The sequence below is a fragment of the Coccomyxa subellipsoidea genome (assembly GCF_000258705.1).
Source record: "Coccomyxa subellipsoidea C-169, whole genome shotgun sequence".
NCBI lineage: Eukaryota > Viridiplantae > Chlorophyta > Trebouxiophyceae > Coccomyxaceae > Coccomyxa > Coccomyxa subellipsoidea.
In genome coordinates this window covers 352,790-376,022 of record NW_005178019.1, presented here as the reverse complement: position 1 = coordinate 376,022, position 23,233 = coordinate 352,790, and the positions used below count along the sequence as shown (strand labels likewise).

The window sequence follows — 23,233 nt, the reverse complement described above, 5'->3', positions numbered from 1 at the left end:
GAGGTTCATACATTGATGCCACCCTCCTCGGTGTTTGTGGAGCAAGAAGACTGGGCAATTCACATCGGCGTGAACTGTTTTTATTCTATTCAGTCCTCTCAATCGGTGTGTCCAATGCCGCCGCTGAGAGCGCTCGAGGCATGCATGTAGGGTGCCATTTAAGGGGTCATCAAGAAGAATGACTCACGATGATTAGTAACCATGACGAGTTTTTCATTCTGTCGACGGCAGGTGCTGGTCCCCCCGCTGCGCGAGCTGGAGGCGTACGTGTTTGAGCAGCTGCTGCGGCAGCTGTGGCGCGGCGTTCTCATCGAGGCCACCCTCGGAGACTCCGTGGCTGGCGCCGCCGCCGCGCGGCCCTTCCCGGCCAGCCGCCACCGCACTGCCACCCGCGAGGAGGCCGCCGTGCAACGCTGGCTCCAAGCCCTGCAGGTACGTGTTTTGTGCGAGACTTCCCTCCATCATAGGTGGCTCTACAAGCTAAAAGAGGTGCATCTAACCTTTGCGAAAGCCCAAAAACCAATAAGTCGGCTGGCGTCATAAAATGCGGCCGTTCCCGGCCAGCCGCCACCACACCGCCACGGGGGGTTTAAGGAGGAGGAGGAGGAGGAGGGTGCAGGCCCTGCAAGTCCGTGTTGGCTACCAGCAGAGCGGCAGAAAGCTGCTGGTCCGGACCTCAGGTACAAAGATTCAGCCCGTGGGCATATGTTGGATGCATTCGTGCGTCAGAACAGGTCATTGCCGCCTGGGCGCCGTCTGTGTTGTGGGCGCTGCTGCCTTCGCCATCCCTCGCCAGAATTGCCAATCTAATGTAAGCATTTTGGCATGTAATTTTGCGCGCAACTTACCCAAAATGGGTGCTCCCAGGGCGTACACCGGGCACTGCCGCTTTCCCCATCCCATGAAGAAACAGTCATAACTCCTCCAGGAGCCTCCTGGAGGAGTGCTTGGGCCAGTTGAGGCACAAGCACGGTTGCAGTTTATGTGTGTGTTGTGCTCAGGGGGTGCAGCGGGCGCTGCTGCCAGCGGGGGGCGCTGCGACGGGGGGGCACGTGACCCTGCTGAAGCAGAAGGTGCTCACCGCCATCCTGCGCCGACTGGACGCCCTGCTCTTCGGCAAACTCCTCGCAGGTGCGCACCCGATTCTGTGTCTTTTCACTTGGCTCTCCTTCATGCACGAAGAATCTCGTAACTTTGATGCCCTAAATTGTTGCAAGTTCCAATGGTGATCCCTGAGCGCCATAGAGATTCCGCGTATGGCAGCTCGTAAACCACCTCAAGCCTGGACGTTCTATCCCTGCTCTTCGGCAAGGTACTCGCCGATGCGCATCTATCTTCTTAGAGTGCTTTCTCTTGGCTTTGTGTGCTGGAAGAGCGAGAATAGAGTGACCTGAATTGATCTTGAAGAAATGCCTCTTGGCGCCAAGGGCGCCATTTGTCTCTAATTTGCAGCTGTGCACAAAGCATCTCCAGCACTTGAGAATTCCTGATCAGGGTCCAGTAATAGGAGCTGCCCTTTGTATCTTTGCCTCCTCTTTGCTGGGAAATCGGCAGTCGGATGGTACTGAAGGGACTGCCTCATGACATTTGAGTGCTCTGAGTGTTTCAGGCAATTGTGCATGGCAGCAGACATGCGTACCTGCAACAATGTGACCCTTTCGAAACCCTAATCTCATGCCCCCTGAACCTACAGGGGAGATGGAGGGAGGCGACGCGGCGGCGCGCGACGGCGCGAGCGTGTGGTCGGGTGACCTGGACTCCTTACTAAGCGACGGAAATATCTCCCTCGACCCGGATCTGCTGCCGTTTCCGCGCGGCCGCTTCTCCTTCGGCGTTGGCGTGAACCTGAAGATGGCCGTCAGCCGATGGACCAACTGGGCCGCAGACGTGGGCATCCGCGAAGAAAACATGGGCGCCGAAGAAGGGTGAGTCAGCATTACTAATCACACATGCAAGTAGGCGTTCCCTCTCTTTGACGTCACTCTTCAGGACGTTAAAAGGGGAGGATTTTGGGAACGAGCGTTTGTGGAATATGTGAAGAGAACATGGGTGCCAAGGAGGGTGAGTCAGCTCTGGCACAAGAATGGGAAAGTGGAATCTTGTTGTTAGTGAGTCAGCACACTGGCTACCACCTCTTTTGAGTGCCAGAGCGCGAATCCATTATCACAAGATGCTCCGCCCACAAATGCATGCTCAATGCAAAATGGATGACCGAGGTCATGCAAGTCGACGTATTAAAATGGAACCTTGCCCCGGCAGTTAAGGGGCGGTACAATTTCTTAGCACAGTGCACACTGTTGATTGAGTCTTGCTTGCATCCGGCGAGTCCAATTAGTGGGTAGGATTTTGGCAAGTTTTGCCTGCAGCTTATCTGCAGATGCCCCTTGCCTTTGGCATGAGCAGCGTGTAGTAGTATATGGGAGGAGGGGACAAGAGATCCAATGGGTTGACAGCTGTGATCGCTTTGCGTAGGTACATGCTGTTCCCGTGTCTGCGTGCGACGGCGGACCTGCTCATGATGCCCAAGGAGGTGCTTACGGACCGCGCGATACGGGCCGAGGTGGTCCCGGGCCTCTCCCTGCGGCGCATCTGCCAGCTGCTGCAGCGCTTCCTGCCCGACGACTTCGCACCAGACCCCCTGCCACCGGGTAAACCACCCTTTGCCCGTTTTTTTATCCTGAACCCTGAGATGGACCCTTACCTCTAGAGTTGCTGCGGTACAAGAGCTCAAGCTCAAGACTGAGATGAACAAGGCAAGCGCTTCGTGCCTAATACCTCGCCAGACCCTCTGCCGCTGGGTAAAACACCCTTGTGCACTGCGCTTTTTTGTTGGGGGACCCTGATCTGGTGAATTTCCTCAAGAACTGCCATGGTGCGACATGAAGACAGAGACAAAAGACAACGGCTTTGGTGCCCGATGACTTCGCGTCGACCCCCTGCCGCCGGGTAAATCACCCTTTGCTCAGTTCTTTCATTTGGTTTCTGGACCCTGAGATGGACCCTTTGCACTGCCCCTTTTTTGCATCATTGGTATCAGACTGTGCTGGCGCTATTGGCACTGTCAGCGATCCCTCTAAAGATGCTGCAGTTTGAGGTCAACACTCGGATGGAAAGAGGCAATTACTTTCTGCCTGAAACTAGTGCGCCAGACCCCCTGCCGCCGGGTAATCACCCTTTCTCCCTGATTCCCAGGAAGTATTAAAGACTATCCCTTGTGTGAGGGATAGTCTTCAGTCTCCCCCTGTGATTAACAGGAATTACGAGGGGTACAGGGTCCTCCTGTCTAATCTCTTTCCAAGACACAATTTATACCAGGAATTGCAGGCAGACCTTCCTTTCCTGTCTGCATTTTCTACTGGCAATGGGCTCTTGGGCCTTGTTCCTGTTGTGTTCAGCTGACATTCCCCTGTGTGTTCAGCGCTGTGAGGGTTCATGCCAGCTGCAGATATCGGCCCCTGGCTGCAAGCTCTCACAGGAGTGTTCCATTTGTTGCAAAGAATTCATGAGATTTGGTGTGTCCTCTGCTGTGCAGGCCTACTGGAGGCTCTGCACAATGAGACGCCCAGCGCAGAGCCGGTGAGCAGCCCGACTTCCAAGCTGCACGCTGCCTACGAACCAATCTCAGAAGCCGAGCTCCTCGCAGACGGCCTCATCGAGCCGGTGAGTCCTCAATACCGTAGTAGTCACTCTAAACCCCGCACCCCCGGTGGTGCGAAGGAATTTTAGGAACTTTTCAAGGCAACATTATGAGTTTTACTGACATTTTCACTACCAGGGGCCTGCTCCATTAGATCAGGCTTGTCAAGAGCTCTTCGAATCTGGTCTCAAAATCTTCATAGGGTGTATATCTTGGGAGATAGGGTCTTAATCATCAACCCTTTTTGGTCAAAAATTTTGTTTTCTATGGGGTTTAGATTGGTCATTACGGTACCAGCAGCACTTAGCTCTGAAGCGAGGTTGGCCAGCAGAAGGTTACTTAGGCAGGAAGATGCAACAAAAAAAACAGGGAAGCGAGCAACAAACCCATAGTACAAATGAGAGCAAATGGCGCATTGACATGTCATACCGTAGTGACCGGTCTAAAACCCCACACATGTCAATTATGTTTGAGCTTGCGGGAACGAAATATAATATCTTTTTGACGTGCGGGAAAGTGCTTGCGGGATCGTTATATACGTACGTTGAGCCCAAAAAATCGCAAGACACTAGTATATTGGTCCGAATTTGAGCTTGCCCGAACGGAAAATAAAACGTTTTGATTGTTAAGTCCCTGCGGGAACCTGTTTAATATCCCCAAATTTACAATAGTGCGGAGTTGAGACCGGTCACAACGGTATTCTTGCTGTCAGCACCCCGGAACTTTTGCCCGGGACTTTTGTCTGCGCGCATGTTGCGTGCTCTTCCTTGTTTGACCTACCCTCTACCTTGTGCTTCTCTGCATCTCAAGGCCTGAGATGACCCCTTTACAGGTGGGGCACGCTATCACGCATACTATTAGCATGTTCTGACAACCCCTTTCCGTTTCCCGTCTGCGCGCAGGTGAGCCTGGAGATGGACGATGAGAGCGAGGACGAAGTGGAGGCACTGGCAGAGATGTACGATCCAGACTGCTCCAACGACGGAACCTTCCGCTTCGCTCTGCTGCGCGAGCTGTGGGCCAGCGCCCGCTGATGCCTTCTGCATGCCTGGCTCTCGATAGCCTGGTTGAAGGGGAAAGATGTTTATTGATAACGAGGGTACCCCCTTGCCTGTTCTGGCTCTGTTGGCTGCCGGTGCCTGATCTGGCGCGGCCAGTGTCGGTGCCCAAATTGGCGGGTGCCTTGTTGCCTCTTCTGGCGCAAAACTTTCGGTGCCTGATCTGGCAGGTGCATGGTTGCCTCTTTTTGGCGCGGCAAGGTCGGTGCCTGATCTGGCCATTCCTTGCTGATGCCTTGTCTACATCTGGCCCTACCTTAGCTGATCTTGTGGCCATGCCTCCTGCAATGCCAAACTGCAGGAGACTTACAATCTGGAGGTCTACATGCAATCGTACACAAGGGAGATCTATATTCGGGGAAACCCCAATCTGGTGATATCGCTTTGGATAACGGGGGCGCCGGGTGCTTTGCTTGTGAACTGCCAGTGACATCATAGCTGATCTGGTGGCTTATATTGCTCTGTCAAGTTCTGGGAGTATGCAGAGGCAGACTTGCCTGGCTGCGGTGCTTCTGAGGGTGCATTTCAGAGAAATTTCCACTAGCGCGCCTCTTTTGCTTCAGCTTTGTTGAGATGGCTGCAGCCAGTGCAATCACTGGCACATGCTGTGAGTGGGAAGGTCTTTATAGCACAGGCTTTCATAATTGCAGTCTGGCTTGAAGCAAGGTGCATGCAGTCCTTCACGGGCCTTCAAGTGGGCAATGCGAGGGGTGATGTGATATCATCGATGTCATGTTGTGCAAGGTATGCTGGTGGTGATGTAGAAACCTGTGGGTAGATCAATTGGTCATGTCATGGGATTACATGTCTGTGGAGTTGCATAGGCTGAATGCAAGGTAATTCTCGGGGGTCATATGTGCATTCATGCTGACTAAGCGCTGTCAAACGCATGCAAGAAAGTGCACTATCATGTGCTTGACATGAAATTAAAGTCCATTACTGGTTAAATAAAATCAAAAGTTTTGGTTCCTGAAGTGATTGGTATTGCTAGCGAATATTTGTTTGCATCATGTTGTGTGGCGCATGTACTGCATGCATATGCTGAGGTTGCTGTGTATGTAAGAACAACAACCCCTTCAAGTTGGGGAGCAGCTTGTCCGCTACACGTACCTTGCCTCTTTACAAGAAAAGCGTGCAGTAAGATAAATAAATGAAACAATTAGAACATCCTAAATGTTCTTACATACTGTCGAATGGTGAGAAAGGTGCCAATAAGTCACCAACAAGGGCTGGCGGCGCCTTCTCCTGACAAGGACATCGGCGACCGATGATCGGCCACGTTTCATGGCGGGGGGCCCGATTCGGCAGATTCTCGAATCCGCGAATTAACGCAAGCTTCCAGTCATTGTGACGCCTGCATGCGTAGGAACTGCGGACATCGACGTGTCATACTGAAAGGCGAGAGGAAAAGGTGCAGAACAGTAGCCTTGCAAAGTACAGCGCATGCAGGGCTGCTCAGAGGGTTTCCGAGCCTGCTTGACGCATCAGGCGAGGCAGCGTCGATACTTTTTCGGTGGCGCTCGCTTCGTGCCCTGGCCGGCTTTCGTGTGCACCAGTCCAGGGTCGGTTTCGTGCTTTTATGCTCTTCGATGGACAGGACCGGGCTTGGGTGCAGCCTGTGATAGAAGGCAACACGGCGCAGTGGCCTGGGGCACAAGACTGGAGCGAGCTGGAGCCGTACGAGGAGGGGCGAGCCGGGGATCTGCCCATGGATGACAGGACTTTCTTTGGCGAACTCGCACTCCACTTGCTCGAGGGTAGGTGACTGGTGGCGCCTGTCGCGTGAGAGGTCTCATCAAGGCGTCAGCCCCCGTCCATGAGTGATTTTGAAATGAGCACTGGGGCGCATAGAGTAGCGTATGTAGTAGTCAACGTGATGGTCGTAGAGGACCATGGCCATCATTCTGATTAGTAACGACGCCACTCATTGTTTTCCGAGACGTCTTGATCTACAGAGGTCGGCTCAGAAAAGTGTAGAGTGGGATGGACAAGAGGTCAGTCATGCTGCCTTCCTAAGAGCTTTCAAGTCCTGAAGGGCCTTTATCGACCCGGGGTCCAGTCCAGGAAAACGATGGCGAGCGCCGGTCGTCCAGTGTTTATGGTCCCTCATCTCCCACAAAAATAGGAGCAGGTCAAGTTAAGGTGCAGCTTCGTAATCTCCTTTGCTTGGTGGACTTGCAGATGCGGACCGACTGGCGCTTTCTCGCACGCTGCACCTGGCCGGAGGACAGCTGCGCCTTCGTGGCGCAGGCCAACGTGCACCAAAGGATCCTCTAGCTGATGTCGAGATTCCTGGTACCAATGGGCCCATGCAGTGCGCGCTCTCATTCATAGGCACATCACCCAGCATGGAATTCTTCGCTACTGGAGGGTAACAAGTCTACGGCTGACACCACGATGGACGTGGGGTAAGGGCCCCTTGCAACTCATTTGTCTTGCGTCGTTCGCCATCCTCATCACCGACACACCAACAGCCGTCCTCATTGTGCGCTATTCTGATTATTCGACCACTTCTGTGTCGAGGCATCTGGCGGTCGCCCAGCAGCCCTGCAATTCTGTGCACTGTTTCGTCGGAAGCCAATGCACATTATGCTTTGACACTCTGCTTTCTCAGGGCCATTAAAGGTATTGATCTCGACTTGCGGCAGTTTTGCGAACTTCGGGCGTGTCTGGCTTGGCAGGGAGCTTTCCGTGGAGATAGAGCCAAGTGATGCAGCGCAAGGAGAGATTGGTCTAGGATCAGGGGACCGGAAGAAAGGCAAGAAACGGGGCAAGAAGAAGCTGCCGGTGCCAGATCTGGACGCCATCAGTGACCCCTTGGAGCACCAGAAGCAACGCCGCCTCGTCAAGAACCGCAACACGGCTGCCGCCTCCAGGCAAATGCCCTTCGTTGTTTGCATAGCGGTCAACAAAGTTTGTAGTTTGTGTTAGTAGCTTGTGTCAAGTCAGTCGAGAGGGATTTTCCACTCTGGCTGGTCCCTGCCAGAGAGTTTACAATAACACATAATCGAGGCAGGCCTTGCAAGGCGACCAGAAGCCCACCAAGCTGTGCCTGAGGTCTGGTGTATGAGGTTGTGTAACGGTAGTCTGCAGCTTTTTCCATGAATGGTGTCGCAATGTGCTTTCTCGCCTGAGGCTGTCCAGGCGTAGATCATCCAGTGCTGACTGAGCGCATCCACTTGGAACCTGATTAGATATTTGACTCCTTGTGGCTCGCATGCACAGGAAACGCAGACAGCAGGAGTTTGACATGCTGACTGCGCGCACGGACTTCCTGACGATGGACAATGCCGGCCTGCAGCAGCAGATTGCCGCGCGCAACGTTGAGATTGCCTGGCTGCAGCGCGAAATCTCCGGTCTGACCGGGTGTCCTGCCACCGCTGCTGCCCGTCGCCATAGTAGCCAATGCGGGCGGACGCCCCCCCCGCCACCGCAAACCTCGAGGCGGTGGCGGAAATTCTAGCGGCCAGGCGCTGCGATGGTAGCGCGGCAACTGCTGCGTTTTGTCGGCGGCCGGCGCGAAGTGGCCACAGCTGGCCGTCAGGGCCAGCACCGTTTCCGATGGGAGCGGTTTTGGCCATATCATGCGCGTGGACGGCCAGTTTCTGCAGCTGCGGGCGGGGTATGCACTGCTGCCCTCGGCCAGGGGAGCTCAAGAGAGCTGTGCAGAAACTGGTGAGGAGGCGCAAGGATGTGCGCAGCAAGGAGGGCGAGGCCAGCCGGGATTTTGCAGCACGCGCTGTGGACCTCGATGAATGCTCTTTTTTATTCGTCAGCTGGTGGTCTGCTTTGTGAGATTTCTCGCGCCTGATTTCTCAAGAGGCGTTATGTCAGATTGCAGGCGCTGGGACCTGCTCTTGTCGGTGCTGTCTCCGCTCTGATTCGGGAGATGGGCCATGAGATCAGCGAGTGCTGGATGTCAGTGCTGTGATGATTCTCGCAGCATGCGCATCCCTGTTTTTTTTTTGAGCCTGCTCTTGCCATTGATTTCTTTTTTATGTTTAGGGTTTAGGATAGGTTTAACCCTAAACTTTCAATAATGTGAAAACTGATTTTTTATCCATCAGCTGGTGGTCTGCTTTATTATATTTCTCGCGCCTGAATTATCAAGAGACGATATAACAGACTGCAGGCGTTGGGACCTGCTCTTGTTTTTGCTGTCTCCGCTCTGATTCGGGTGATGGGCCATGAGAAACTTACAGCGATTGCTGGATGTCAGTGCTGTGATGATTTTCGCAGCATGCGCATCCCTGTGCACAGCTCAAGGAATGGTTTTTTCTTTAAACATGAAGTTCATCTTATGAACTGATGGTTTAGTGTGCTAGGCAGAGGTGAGTGTTCACCTCTGCAGCAAAGAGCTTTCTAGATATGACTGCGCGATGCTTGCATGCTATTGGGAATATTGAAGGAAGAAAGCCCCCTTGAAGCACCGCAAAGGGTCAGCGGTGTGCGGATCCAATTTGGAAGGTGTCATGATAGGGGAGCGCTCCTGACGTTTTTTGGCTGTCAGATGGTCTGCAGCAGTGCCTCCGTTTGTCGGGGGGGTGTGCAAGTTTTCTGCATGAGGGAGATGGTGCAAGGCTTGAAGCTTGAGATGGAAGATGAACGCACAGTGCAAGTGCATCTGCTGTTCAGCGCAGCAAGAACCGTTATGAAACGACAGAAGCAGAGGACCAAAAAATGCGCAGTTTCTTACTTGCTACTTTAGGGATTCAGGCGCTAATTCCAGGTCCCTTTTTTTGTCTTCCTCATCAGAGGTCTGGCCATTTGCATGCTGTATTGAACTGAAAATTGCGGGGTCTCAACAGCGGTCAGAGTCAAAATTTACAGCACTGCTTGAGTTGAGATTTTACATAAGCAAGGAACTTTGAGTCATCGTAGAGTGCTTGAGTGTGTGGTGCGAGGATATGGCTCTTTGGCGGAGCGCTGATGAGCCATGACAGAGGTTTGAACTTCCAATTATGAGGCAGGGTATCGAATATATTACTCAATGTTGCAGGCGACATGCTCAGTTGCAAATTCAAATTTGAAATTCGAGCAAGTGGCAGGCCTCTCTGCGCATAGTGTCCATCGTTTATGCGGCTGTTGCATGAGGCGAGTTTTCACTTTGCATATATTCACACGTAAGTGGTGCCAGATTAAAACGTGTTCAATATGAAGATTCGCAATCTTCAAACCCGAGGGTGCAAAAGTGCCATGTATGAATCGTCGTCTGCTCATGTACGGTGATTAAGATGGGGCCAATTAGGCTCTGCACCTGTACACAGGACACATATTCCCCACCACCAATTTGAAATTGCCATGCACAATAGCAAAATATAGAATTTGTATCCGGCTTATAAATCCTAAACTGAGCTTTCAATACCACAAATTTGGTGAAGGACTCCACTCACTAGGCTCACAGCCCACCTCAGACTCACACAAAAGACATTCTTCTGTATCATTCTTGTTGTAATTACTACACGCTTTTCCTGCCAACAGGTAAGGCGCGTCTTGCAGACAAGCTGCAGTTGAAGGCTGCCACAATGTTAACCCTTGTTGGACTCGCCAGATCCAAGCAGGACCCAATCAACTGTGGGCATGGTGCTCAATGTTTGTACCGCCCCCGCCAGCCGGGGCCTTTCTGTATATATATACAAATATAACAAAAAAAACATTCTCTCGATAGACAGTGTTATAGACGCTCGACTACCTGCCAAGCATGCATACTCCTGACGCACAAGACATGCATGTTCCGGGAAACGTTTGCTTCGGCATGGCCGGCATATCCTGCTCCGGCATTCCATAGGCAGCTCCTGCAACACCGCAGACACCATCAGTCAGGCAGGTAATGACACAGCTCTTTTGCCAGCACCACGCCAATCAGGCCGACCGCTCAGTCCCTGGTTGCTGAGTTGCTGTCAGTTGCTGATCTGTTGTCATCTGAATGAAGTTGGCAACGGCATAACAGATGTGCAAGAAGCTCTTTATAGCACCCCAAGAAGTCTTGCCGCATCGACGAAGAGCTTCCTCATCAGCAAATCAGCTTGGTGGGTGTGCGCATGACGCACCCTCCGGGAAGTTCTGCACGGCTGCGGATGGCGGGATGGCGGCGAAGCCGGCGACGGCCATGGCGGCCAGATCAGGCAACGGGGCCCCCAGATGTGGTTGCGGCAGCTGCAGCGGGTTCCCCACTTCCCGCAGCCGCCACACTTCCTGCCGCAGCCGCATCGTCTCCTGATCTCACTGTGCTACAGCCGCTGGTTTTCTGCCTGCAGCGCGTCGGCTCGCACGCCCACGTGCCATCTCCTGCCTCTTCTTCTCCCTGTGCAGTGCCCACATGATCCTGTCACCGCTGTTTAGATGACGAGACATGGCGACATTGAGGCAGAGCAAGTGCAAGAGTGAGTACAATGGGCTGTCTGGTGGTGTAGATGCAATGCATGCGACATAAAAGACTCTCTGCAAGCACCAGCAGCTCATCACTTGCAGCATGAGACTTGCTGGCTTATCTATTGAGACTCAGCAAGCCTCAATACTGACATGTCTGTCACCGCCACAGATCACGCCAATTGGCACTTTGTCTGCACGCTGCGGCACGCTGCGGGCCTGTGGATTCACTGCCTGCAGCTCCTGACCCCCATTCCTGGGCACCTGCAACTAAAGGAAACCATGCGTTCAGGCAGGACTGGATTTGGCATCCCTTGCGCCCTTCCAGACATCGCAAACGCCTTCCTATATGGGCATTGCTGGCGTGCTTCTACTTTCTTACAGACAAGGCAAGGAATCACTTAGTGACATGAACCCATGCCGTCACTCTCAAGCAATGGCTCTCCAGGATCGAAAGTGCGAGCGGCAGTCATATGAAACTTTCAGTGCGCGTAAGGCGCACAAATTGCTTCATCAATCATTCATCATGCAATACAGCAACCCAACGGCCTCCTGTCCGTGTGTTCCTTCGAGCATGCGCAACCTCGCGAAGCCCTAGTTTGACGGTTCGCCGGGCTCATAGGTTCCCTCCATCAACATAGAGCATTATTGTTAGGTTTAGCAAAACGTAGGACACACTCACCACGTAAATCGCCGCTCGGACGTTGCTAGGGATCAGCGTGGCACTGCAGCACGGTGTCCCGTGCCCTTTTTTGGCCCTGCCTTCCATGCACCTCCCGGGCTGACGTATGACCCGTCAACATCAGCCTGAGCCGAAAAGCAAGGGCAGAAGGAAGCTCTCTCAGATTATCATCTGCACCACTGTTAGGAAGACGCAATCAAAGCTGTGAAAGACCTTGCAAATCAGTGATGTATAATCACGCTACTCTGACAGAAAATTTCGGGTTATAGAGACGTGAAAGGGTTCTTACAAGCCATTCACATGAGACTCAGATGGAACTTCTACAGCGCTGGAAGCTAGCTGTAGCTTCCCCCTCGGAGGAAGCTGCGTCTGGAGAAGCTGGCCCCAGGGGTACCTACGGTTGCCTTCAAGGAGTACTTGTCGGGCGGATGTCCTTCCAGCTTATCAAAGAAGATGACATTAGTATTGACATCGATAGTGGAGTCAATGGAAACAGGATAGCCAGTTTTCCCAGCTTTCCCATGCATAATTTGGCTCCGGAGTACCCTGTCCGATTGATCCATTCTCTTAGTAAAGAACAGTGATAGAAAAAAACCATGTCCAGGTCTCATTCGAGATGGTTGCTGACCTCCCTCGGGCTCGCAGACGTACACCTTCGACAGCTCTTAACTCAAGGGCTCCACCTAGGTATTTCCTGTCGCTTCCCTTCAGGATTATGTTCCTAGCTGTCTCGAAATTCTGAAATCGGAGATTCTGTTATCACCACCTTTCAAACAATGACCAGGGTTTGACAATGAGCACAAGGGCTGCCTCCCTTTCTTTGCCTTGATGCGGTTGACCATCAACACTGATCGAGCACTTTTCGCCTTTCGAAGGTCTCATTGTCGCAACCGTGGCGATGCTATGGAAGGGGCTGATATTCTTCACAGGCAGCGCGTCTCCGGTGTGCACACATCCAAGCTTCAGCAAAGAGACACCGTCCTGTGGCCAATTGATCCTCTGCAGCACACAAGCAGTCTGCCTTTCTCTTGCTGTGAATGCAGCACTTTTAGAACTTCGAAGCACTCAAAATCCCCCTTTGTACAAGGATTGAACATATACAGGTGGTGGTTGTGTTGAGCGGCAGCATGGAGCCAGGATTCTACCGAGGGGACATCCTCTTCTTGTACAAGGGCCAAAAGCCCTTCAGGACTGGGGAGGTGGTGGTTTTTAAATCTCGAGGGACGGGAAATTCCCATTGTGCATCGCATCATCAAAGTGCATGAGAAGCAGCCTGGGACTGGGAAGATCGATGACACCCTCATTCTGACAAAGGTGTGTCTGCACCGAAACTTGTGCGCAGAATTGTCTTGGTGCAGCCTTTTGCAGGCCTCAAGTTGGCCCACTATGGCTTTTAAGTCCATACAATTACCTTGCAGCTAGAACCTGGCTCCTGGTAAGCACACAGGAGTGTTCATTGACAAAACAAACATTCTTCCCGGCCCCAAAAGCACTGATGACCATGTTCAGTATTATACGCTTTGTAGTACAATGCTTTCACAGCGCGAGGCAGCCCTTACTCCTTCCTGGCGGTTGCACGGCCTTTTGTGTCCTGCATACTCTTGGGTTGAAGTGGACAGAAATATATCAGTCTGTTTTTTTTTTACTTTTGGCTGCAGCTTTAGCTTGTCTGTAGGACGCACCTTGCCTCGTGGCAGAAAAGCGTGTAATAGTAATGATAATGCTCTTGTTTAGGGACTCTGAACTATATAGTAAACTGGCTGACGCATCTTTTGAGCTCAAATTCGATCTTTGGTGTGGTTGCAGGGAGACAATAATCCTGGCGATGACAGGGTGCTTTACAATCCAGGGCAGATGTGGCTCCATAAAGATCACCTCATGGGCCGAGTAGTGGGGTGAGTGCCTGTTTTAGATAGTAGACATCATCTGCGCGTAGGCAGAAACGAATACCTTCATCTCTGAGTGAGATTGCTGTTGTTTTAAGCTCCCTGGCCTCTGTTTCTGCTTTTCAGTTTCCAATTTCAAATGGGCAATCGGGCAGGCCACACGCAAATCTGGCGCACCAATTTTGGCGAGCCCCTCCTCAGTATTCACTGGGTGGACTAACAAGCGCAGCATTTGGCATACCGTAGTCAGCGCCATAAATTCCCGCACCCCTTAAAATGCGTGAAATGTTTGGACCTGTTTTATGAAGAGTCTTTCCTTCATTGAAATGATGTTATCATCACCAAAGGGTCGGGCTCAGCAAGAATTTTCCAAAAAACTGGTCTCAAATAGGTTCTATTTTGCTTTTTGGGGTCTTGATTTTAGACCCTTTTAAAGGCAAATCAGTATTTTATGCGGGAAATATGGTGCTGACTACGGTATGGTATCGAAGAATGAAAGTATACTATTCCAACTACTTAGTATGGTAATCCATCCTACTACTTCCGAACTTTTTGTCTAAGTCAGAACAAGAGGTCTGCTCTTCTAACTATTTCCTTGCATGGGTGGAGTTCTGAAATGCTGTGTGCCTCGTTGATGCAGGTACATGCCATACATTGGCATGGCGACAATTGTCATGAACGATTACCCCTATATGAAATACCTGCTGCTGGGCGTACTGGGTATCTTTGCCCTAAAAAGTAATGACTGAATTCACTCCCGGGAGTGGCGAGCTGTAGATTTGAAACATGTGCAATTTGGCTGATATATATATGAGCTTTGCTGCACAATTGTAATAGTGCTTGAGGATTTTGAGCTTGGAGAAATTCTTTCCAGGAACTTTCTTTCTAGAAAGTTGAACTTGGATCTGGAGAAATTAACCTGAATATTTGCAGACATTGAAAGCAACCACGCTGGGAGCGCAGGGACATAAAAGAGTTTGCAGCATCATGCATGGATGATCGTGACAGTGCTAGAACAGTGACTAGGCATCTTCAAAGCCAGAATCTTCACTGAATCGTCACCCTTTTCCTGATGGACCAAGCATGCACTGCCTATCAGGCAACAGACCCTCCCCTCGGCTTTCTGTGGTTTTCAATCGGCTGGATACGCACCTGTAGTGCCGAAGGACAGAACAGAGAGTTCAGACCAGCCGGTACAGGGAGCAAGGATTCTACAGATGACCTCAGAATTTGTCTCCAAGGTGTAGTACAGACGTATCCAAGTATTCAGGGCACGGTCACAAACACTCTACGGGCTTTCCGCCTGTTTGACCATCCCACGGTTGATGTTTGGCTGCTGCAGCTGCTGCGTGCGCGATCTCCAGATCGGAGTATGTGAGATTGAGGGGAACGTCATGTTCTGACAATTTCTACATGGCGGACGTTCTGGTTGAGAAGGTGCTTTGCAGAACTCCTCCGCCTTGCAGAACCAGATTGTAGTTAGCTGCAAACCTTCTGCGTGCAGTAGCCATCCTCATTACAATACTCAGCACCCCGAACCTCCTTATGAATGTGCAGATGGCCTGGACACACCCACTGCGCTTTTCGTACTTGGAACGCTGTCCTGCCTGACTTTATTGTCATGGCACACAGGTTGCGCAAGTGCAGCTCAATTCACACACGCGAAGTACCATCCTTGGACGACCTTTCCCTTCGGAGCTAGGCCCCTCGCTGCCGCCTGACAACGATGAGCGGCTTGAAACTGTTGAGGAGGTTATCAGGGCAGACAGCACCTCAAATGCAGCAATACGTGAGACAGCATCCTCAAAAGCAAGTTCTATATTTGTTGCCGTCTCGCTGTAATGCTTTGAAAGAGCAGTCTGGGGGAGAAAGCGCAGGAAGATGCTGCTCCATGAGGATCATTTGTGTGTGCACAGGTCCAGTGTTGGAGCTGCTGTGCTCAATCATGCAGATGGAGACTGCTTGCGTGGCGCTGCTCACGGATAAGGGCACGTTCATCAAGGACGGTGTGGGGAAGATAGAGGCAGGATCGCTTCACTCCTTGCCTGGGGTGTGCCAATGGACCCTTGTTCCTGAGACGCCTCAGGCGATGGTGGTTGAGGACATGCTCCTAGACGCCAGGTTTGCTTCCTGAACTTCTGAACTTGACCTACACATTTGCAGGGTGTGTCACTGGTAGGAGGCGGGCCACTGCTTCTCTGGATAGATGGCAACGCACCCGAAAAGGAGCTGGCACATGATTCCTTGCGAGGGCTGCTGCCAACACAGCCAGAGCATTCTGCGTTGCCACAACCATAGCAACTGCCCTCGGTGCTGTTGTCCAGTCATACATGATACGGTTGTAGGCATGCTGCTAGGAGGAAGCAAATACCGAGATGGCTCCTGGCATCATCAAATCGCTCAAGTGTCTGAGTGCCCCTTTGCCCAAGCCAGGCCTGCCCTTTACTGCTATGCATGCTGTAATAGGGTGCCCCATCTAGAGGTCATCTGGTTACTAATGACCAGGGAAAAATAAATGGATGAGACTTTGATCGTGTGCTTGGCAGGACGAGCACGCGTTGGGTGGTCAACGAGCCTCCTCTCATGCGATTCTATGCGGCAGCTCCTCTTCTAGCCAGCAATGGCCACCGGCTAGGCACGCTGTGAGTCCTCCTCTTTCACTGCCTGTGGCTGCATTTCCTTCTCTTTCACCACCTATTCTAGCCCCTCGGTCATTCACAGGGCCCATTGAAATACGGGATTCTATCATCATGTTCACTCCTTGCCGCCCCACAGATAGCCATTGTGCTAACGGAGAGAGGCTGCATCTGCGCCCCGCTCCTATCTGCATTTTAGTATGCTCTCCTGCCATTAAAGAGCACCACTGCTTGTTGCTGCCGCCACTTGCCCCGGATGCAATGCGCATCAGGAACTGCATGCGCAAACACTTACCTGGTCTCCTGAGGCATTTTCTGGGAGGGCTTGCGGTGGCGCTGACTTACCGTCTGACGTGCACCCATGCATGCTCCCCTTTCATGAGCTCGAGATGAGTCAGCAGCTGCTGACTCAGCATCTGACGTGCACCCATGCATGCTGCCTTTGAGATGAGATGCTCGTGATGAGTCAGCAGCGCTGACTCAGCATGATGCCTTTTTGGGTGGGACGCTAGAGGTTAGTCAGCGGTGCTGACGCAGCGTCCGATGTAAACCCATGCATGATGCCCTGAGCGGTGCTGACTGAGCGTCTGACGTGGACATGCGCAGGTGCCTGTGGGATCAGAAGCCGCGCAGCTTTGACAGCGAGCGGATCGCGACGCTGTGCAATTTCTCTGAGCTTGTGGCGCGCGAAATCGAGGCCTCTGCTGCACTTATGTGGAATCAGACGCTCACGCGCAAGCTACAGCGTGCCATAGACTGCTATCAGCAGGCGTACCTCTTCGTGGACGTGAGCCAGTCAGGCTGGGAGGTCCTGCATGCCAACCAGGCATTCTGCAACCGGACGGGTGAGAAATCGAAGGCCTTGACTGTACACCATTTGCCATGCATGCCTGGCAACAGAGGAATCTAAATATACCCCGGTTGTAACCAATGAGAATTAGATCCCCCTGCTGACAGCTTTTCGGGGGTCTGGGCACATCCAAACATGCTTTCAGGTTGTTTCTGATAATGCCAAGATGATATTCATGTGGCTGGGGATTTTTCCAGTGAAACCTTTTTAGCCACCAGCGTATGAGAGTGCTCCCATTAAGAATCAGGGCCCTGAACTGTGAGCTGCACATCATTGCAGATTCCCTACATCAGCTCTTTACAGCACGTTGAGCCCTGCTTGCATTATTAGAGGCTTGAAGTCCCATTACTCGCGCCAAGTCTCTGTCATGACGGCGCGCCTCTGAGTTGGGTTAATGCAGCTTGTTTCATAGATCATGGAGTTGGCTACAGGCCTCAGCCAACCCGCCTGACCTTGACCTTCAAGGGCCCCAGGGTGTACTAATTGCAACTCCCTAGTACTCCGTTCCCCCTGAGGGCGCACTAATGAGACAAATGCAACAGTTGTCACATTCTCATGTGGCCTTGTGTGACTTTCAGGCATGAAGAGAGAGGACGCCGTGGGCTCAGCCTTCTGGGACATCTTCTCCTGCGAGAGCACCAACGCTGTAAGGCCCCTTTTTGTTTATATCACACGAATCTGTTATGTCTGCTGGGTTGGAGCTTGAGACTCATGGGCATCGTACCATGTCCTTGTTGCGGTGAGAGCTGGAGAAAAATCGCTCATGGGCTGCCGTCAGCATCTGTTGACACACCGCAAGCTGGCTTGGATTCCTGTGCGGCAGTTTAGGCGGCTTTCCCGATCAAGATCTGCAGGCTTGTGGGTGACTCACCCCGGGTGAGTGACACCCTGATGACTAATCTGCTTTGCCATAATGACTAATAATGACTAATGATCGTTATCGCAGTCGGCGGAGCCCTGGGAGAAGTTCACAGAGGAGCTCAGGTCGAAGCAGACAGTCGAGTTGGATGCCGTGAGGCGGCGTGGAGGGCAGGCTTCAACCAGCAGCACATTCACAGCATCGCTGAGGTGATCCTGCTTTGTTATCATTACACTTGTTTGCATGCTGGTGCAGCCGGCAAACACTACCGTGACATGCAGCAGAAGTGCCAGAGGGATCACACTGCCTGCTTGCATGATGAGGAGGCCACGCAACACCTATGGCAGTCGCTGCAGCAGTGCAAGAGCGGCTGAGGAAGTCATGGACGACCATCAGGTTGATTGTTTCTGCGGGCCGAAGAGCTCTCGTTGTGGGCTCCTCCTTTCGTGCAGCATGCTCGCATGCGCACACGCGTGAGTGCAAGTGTGTGACAAGTCTGCATGTGCTGGCAGGCCGCCCTGGACCGGAATGCGCTGAAGGGCAGTCCCTCCCTATCACGATTTAGGGTGTTGGGTTTTATTTCAAACTTGAAAGCCCTAAAAGTTTGAGTTTGCATGCGTCCGCAGGCCGGCCTCGACAGACAAGGTGGACAGGAATGCGCTGATGATCGGCGTTCCTTCTGGCATGCTCTCGGGAGAGGGCTGGACCAAGAAAAACAACTTCTACTTTATTGTCATGGACGATGCCGAGCCCGCTGTGCTCGAAACCAGGACTGCTTCCACCAAAGCTCTCAGGCTCGGAGCCTTACTCGGAGCGGGCAAGTCCCATTTCACCCACTAGATTCTGTCTTGATGTCTGCAGACAGTCCTTTGTCCGGGGGTGGTGCTGTAGTGCTCAAACTGCCCGGAATATGTTCTTTTTGGCCAAATGGGGTGTCTTAATGAGACGATATCTCCCAAAATAGAATCCCTACCATGATTTTGAGACCAGATTTCAGAAAGCTCTCAACAAGCCCAATCCGATGGAGCATGACTCTGGTGTTTTTGGAGTCAGGAAGACCCCTAATAGCTGCTTTGAAAAGTTTTCCACACCGCCGGGAATTGTGATTTTGAGCTCTACAGTAAATCCTTGACAGAGACTGATGGAGAGATGAATGCTGCAGGCACATTTGGGCGCGTCTACCGAGGGATGCTGGGGAGGGACAAGGTGGCTGTCAAAATCGCGGACATCCTGGAATCGACCTCCACAGTGGATGGCGTGCCCACAGAGGCAGCATTGATGCGGGTACTGCTTTTCTCTGTGTCTCTTTGGCCTGTGCCTTGCACTGACTCCTATCTGTCACTGTCCAGTTGACCCTTCAAGACCTGACAACATCAACTGAAAAAGAGGTTCTAAATGCTGGCCTCTGCCTTGTGCTGATTCCAGAGTGTCACTGTCTGTATAGCTTCTGCCGTTCACTGACTCCTATCTGTCACTGCCTCTTTCGCCTCTGCCTTGCACTGAGTCCCATGTGAGCTTTCATTGATTGACCGAGCCAGCTCCGATGCATTGCTGGCACACAGGTTGTAGTGTCATGCACTGGCAGTTAATGCTGCTGTGGTGCTGTGCGTTTGTCCTGTGAAAGGTACAGGATTGCAACATTCCTTCAATCTATGAAGCCTTCTCAATGTTTGCGCAGGGGCTTCATCACCCCTGCATCGTGGGGCTGTTGGAGCATAAAATCAGGGAGAAGCCCTCGACCGAGATGGCCTCGTCCGAAAGGATGCAGCAGCTTTGGCTTGTTCTGCAGTATTGTGACAGAGGCTCGCTCGAGGTGGCTCCCATTTGTCTCCTGCAAGCCTGCATCATGCGCACTTGCTATGCAATTGCGTCTCCAAGACTTCTCGCATTGCGAACGTCTGTGCATGAATTGCATGCACTGCGGCAAGCAGTGATCCAGGATTCCAGTGGGATACGCGTTGCATGAGTGCATGGACACTCACCTGACAAATGCTCAAACACTTCGAGGTCTGCGCCTGCAAGTGTTCACATTCAAAGATGAGCAAGTGCAACGTGGGAAGCTCTCTGTCAGTGTACTGAGGGAAATCCCTCATGGCATAGAGTATGAGAGGCTCTCGTTCGCTGACCTCGTTATACAGGCATCGCCGAATATATGCCAGGAGACTAGCCCTCGTTGACCAGTCCATTTCAAACCCTGCATGTGCGCTGCAGGAAGCGGTGGACAAGGGCCTGTTCAGGACCGAGCCAAAGCCGACAGCGCCTGCGTGCATGCCGGTCATTCTCAGCACAGCCCTGGAGATCGCTCGGGGCATCGCCTATCTGCACGAGCGCGATATCCTGCACTGCGACATCAGTTCAAGTGCTGGCCTTTGCCCTCCTGCCACTCACTTCTGCATGCTGTGAGTGCTGTCTCAGAATAGCAAGCCGTGTGACAAGCAAGCAAGGCTAGCAAAGCTGGCATGCAGTAAGGAGCTGCATGCGAGGCATCAGAACAGCGCAACCTGCAACGCATGCGCCCCTTGCAGGTCGAAGGAGCATTCCGTTTGTGAACAGATTGTCCCTGCCGTGCAATGCTATGTCAGAGGAGCAGTTGATTGAGCAGAGTCTGTCCTTGGTTGCAGCCAACGTTCTGCTGCATTCCAGCACTGCGAACGAGCACGGCTTCTCGGCAAAAGTGGTGGACTTTGGAGCGTGCATGCTGTCAGACATGGAGCTTCCTGCAGAAGAGGAGTGCGCTGTGCGCGGCACATTCACCCATGTGGCGCCTGAGATTGTGGACGGGCAGCGCTGCACCAAGGTGGGGCTCTTTCCTTGGATGCTACCCGTATGTCTTGGTGAAGGGACTGCTTTGTATCTGTCGTGGAGACTAAGAGAAGCAAAGGTGCATCCCAGAAGGTCAGGCATTCATCTATTGACTTGCAGACAACACAAAATCAAAACAGCATGCAGATTACCAAAAAGCAGCATACTTTGAAATGCATGTCATCAGAAATTGAAAAAATGTCGCATGTATCGGGTACCATGGAGTGGCGGGTATCATGAAGTGGCGCACCCCCCTTGATGGGTGATCTGCAACTCAGGATGGGGAACTGAATGGACCTCCAGGCATCAGCTTGACATGTAGATGGGGCAATGTGCAATTTGCCACATGGCTTTCAGTGATGTGTGAAGGTAGCGTGTGCAGCGATTGCTGCGAGCACGGGAGCAGCATGCCATAGCGTGCCCAACTTGCACCATTCTTTCGGGAGGACAATGCTCTGTTTTCCTTCGATGCTGGGCAAGATAGAGCCGCCAGCATCACATGCATGCCTGCGAGCCGTTGCCCGGTAGTTTTGACAGCTCTGATGAATGTCTTGGTTGCAACGCAGGCATCGGACGTATATGCGTTCGGGGTGCTATTGTACGAAATGTTCTGCGGGCAACATCCGTGGGCGGGATTGCAGCCTGCACAAGTGATCTATGCTCTGGTCTTGGAGCAGCAGTTGCTACAGGTGAGTGCTGCAGACAAATGAACAGTCATACAATCGCGTCCATTCATAAAACCCATAGTTCAATGATGCAGCCTCAGAGTGTTCAGTAACGCTCAGAAGTGCATGGGAAGTTAGATTCATTCACTGCAAGCAACCACTCACCTGTCTGTGCTCTCTGGCTGATCATCAGCCGTGAGCATGGCAGTCAGAGACTTGGCAGCCTGCGACTCTTTCCTTTTCCTTTTGGATGTGTCTCCTGCCAGGAGGCAAGGTGCGTCAGCAGGCAGGCTGCCCTTTGATGGGCTCGCCAGATCTATGCAAGAATCAACCATCCGTGGGCACGATGCTGTTTTTCCCTGAGAACCCTAATTCCGCCGCAGCCGGGGGGTCCGCATCCCCCTTCCTCCCACTTCGGCAGCGGCTTGAGGGGAGCCTCCGCGAAATGCAGAATCTCTCGCGGCAGCACCTTAAAGAATTCTAAGAATATCTGAATTCAAATTTGAATTCAGTGACAAGCTTGTCCCTGGCTTGTCCGTGCAGGTGCCAGACAGCGCTCCCCCAGCCTACAGACAGCTGGCAACGAAGTGCATGTCCAGGGATCTGGCGGATCGGCCAGGCATCGAGGAAGTTGTGACTGATCTGGAAGCTCAGATCTCAGAGCTCAGCGCTGAGGTTCCACATTTGTAATGGGTCTGAGCTGGCCCGTCACATGACCAGATCTCTCAGCTCAGAGCTTGAGAACGTCCAAATCTGTCAACAGGTCTGAGCTGGCGCATCCCATAACCAGGACGCGGTTGCTTGTACTCCAGTCACCCCTACATCAGAAGGGTCGGCAGCCAGCTCATAATCCTGTGAGATCGCCCTTTTGGGATATCTTTGGATGTCGGGGGGTTTTGGCGAGGGCCGCAGAGGTATACACCCGGGGATTGCCAGTGCAGGTTAGTAATTTTTAGTGAGATTGCGGGTCGCTTGTGAGATTTTGGGTCGGGCGCCGCGCACACTTTGCCGGTGCGGTCCAAAGAAGGCAGCATGATATCGTTTCCTGCCAGCCTGACAGTCAAACCGTGACATGTGGCATGATTTTGCTCCCTCCCAGACGTGTGTTGTACCCGCTCGATTTGGTTTCGAGCGCTGGGCTCTTTGTTGCAGCTCTTTGAAACCAGGTTGGGCGTCAGTCTAGTCAGTACAGATACCAAGGACCTGCTGCATGTGTGCACTCGGTTGAACAAGTGAGAACGCTGTTTTGAAGCATGCTTGATTTGGAAGAGGGTGTGAACCTGGGGTTTGCAATTTGGTTACTCTGTGCTCGCTTCTGACGTGCTGCCTGAAGCATGCGGATGTTTTCCCAGTGGTCAGTGACCACAGCAAATTTAGTACATCATGATCAGCCGTCCATATGGCTGCAATGCTTTAAACATGTATCCACACTACCTACATGCTGTGGAAGAATTTGCAAACGGTCCGGTTGGGACTTGATCATGATCTGTACAGGCAGTTCACTGAACTGAGTTCAGATATTATTATATTTATATTACATGCGCTGATAGGGAATGCCCTAGTGGATGCAAATTGAGGCTCAGGATTATTTGGATTTCTGGTCAGGCTTGAATTAACAAGCTATTCAGCATGTCTTGCATTCTGCAAACGTGTAACGATATATCCATCGGTATATACAGTGTGTGCACATACACCCAACAGTCTCCATTGCAGCGCCAACAGCAAGTGACTCTCCAATCAAAACACCAGCGCATGCCTTGTCTCTAAAAGAAATCAGAAGTGCAGCTGT

The 23,233-nt window shown here is 52.2% G+C and overlaps 4 protein-coding genes across 4 annotated transcripts; 3 read left to right on the top strand and 1 right to left on the bottom strand.

Annotated features, from left to right (window-relative positions):
• Positions 1-6,274: 6,274 nt before the first annotated feature.
• Positions 6,275-8,904, top strand: COCSUDRAFT_68313 (hypothetical protein; the record flags this gene model as incomplete). The annotated part of the gene is made up of 6 exons (XM_005642850.1): positions 6,275-6,452; positions 6,877-7,066; positions 7,377-7,599; positions 7,937-8,051; positions 8,342-8,436; positions 8,537-8,904. 6 exons carry the CDS (start codon positions 6,275-6,277, stop codon positions 8,624-8,626), a joined length of 891 nt encoding a protein of 296 aa, XP_005642907.1. The 3' UTR covers positions 8,627-8,904.
• Positions 8,905-8,978: 74 nt separating this feature from the next.
• COCSUDRAFT_34547 (hypothetical protein) lies at positions 8,979-9,861 on the top strand. Its single transcript, XM_005642849.1, has one exon. It carries the CDS (start codon positions 9,083-9,085, stop codon positions 9,401-9,403), a length of 321 nt encoding a protein of 106 aa, XP_005642906.1. The 5' UTR covers positions 8,979-9,082; the 3' UTR covers positions 9,404-9,861.
• A 78-nt stretch (positions 9,862-9,939) lies between these two features.
• COCSUDRAFT_60328 (hypothetical protein) lies at positions 9,940-10,905 on the bottom strand (the record flags this gene model as incomplete). Its single annotated transcript, XM_005642848.1, has 3 exons — positions 9,940-9,952; positions 10,439-10,490; positions 10,746-10,905. The coding sequence occupies 3 exons, from the start codon at positions 10,903-10,905 to the stop codon at positions 9,940-9,942; spliced, it is 225 nt and encodes a 74-aa protein (XP_005642905.1).
• A 1,739-nt stretch (positions 10,906-12,644) lies between these two features.
• On the top strand, positions 12,645-22,153 carry COCSUDRAFT_49303 (hypothetical protein; the record flags this gene model as incomplete). Its single annotated transcript, XM_005642847.1, has 14 exons — positions 12,645-12,689; positions 12,968-13,060; positions 13,553-13,641; positions 14,273-14,370; positions 15,549-15,753; positions 16,179-16,274; positions 16,875-17,113; positions 17,697-17,764; positions 18,065-18,186; positions 18,604-18,733; positions 20,189-20,336; positions 20,599-20,774; positions 21,346-21,468; positions 21,988-22,153. The coding sequence occupies 14 exons, from the start codon at positions 12,645-12,647 to the stop codon at positions 22,132-22,134; spliced, it is 1,779 nt and encodes a 592-aa protein (XP_005642904.1). The 3' UTR covers positions 22,135-22,153.
• Between the last annotated feature and the right edge of the window lie 1,080 nt (positions 22,154-23,233).

Bases quoted from the DNA above. Each gene is read 5' to 3' on its own strand.
- COCSUDRAFT_34547 (XM_005642849.1), top strand. From the start codon at position 9,083: ATGCTATTGGGAATATTGAAGGAAGAAAGCCCCCTTGAAGCACCGCAA.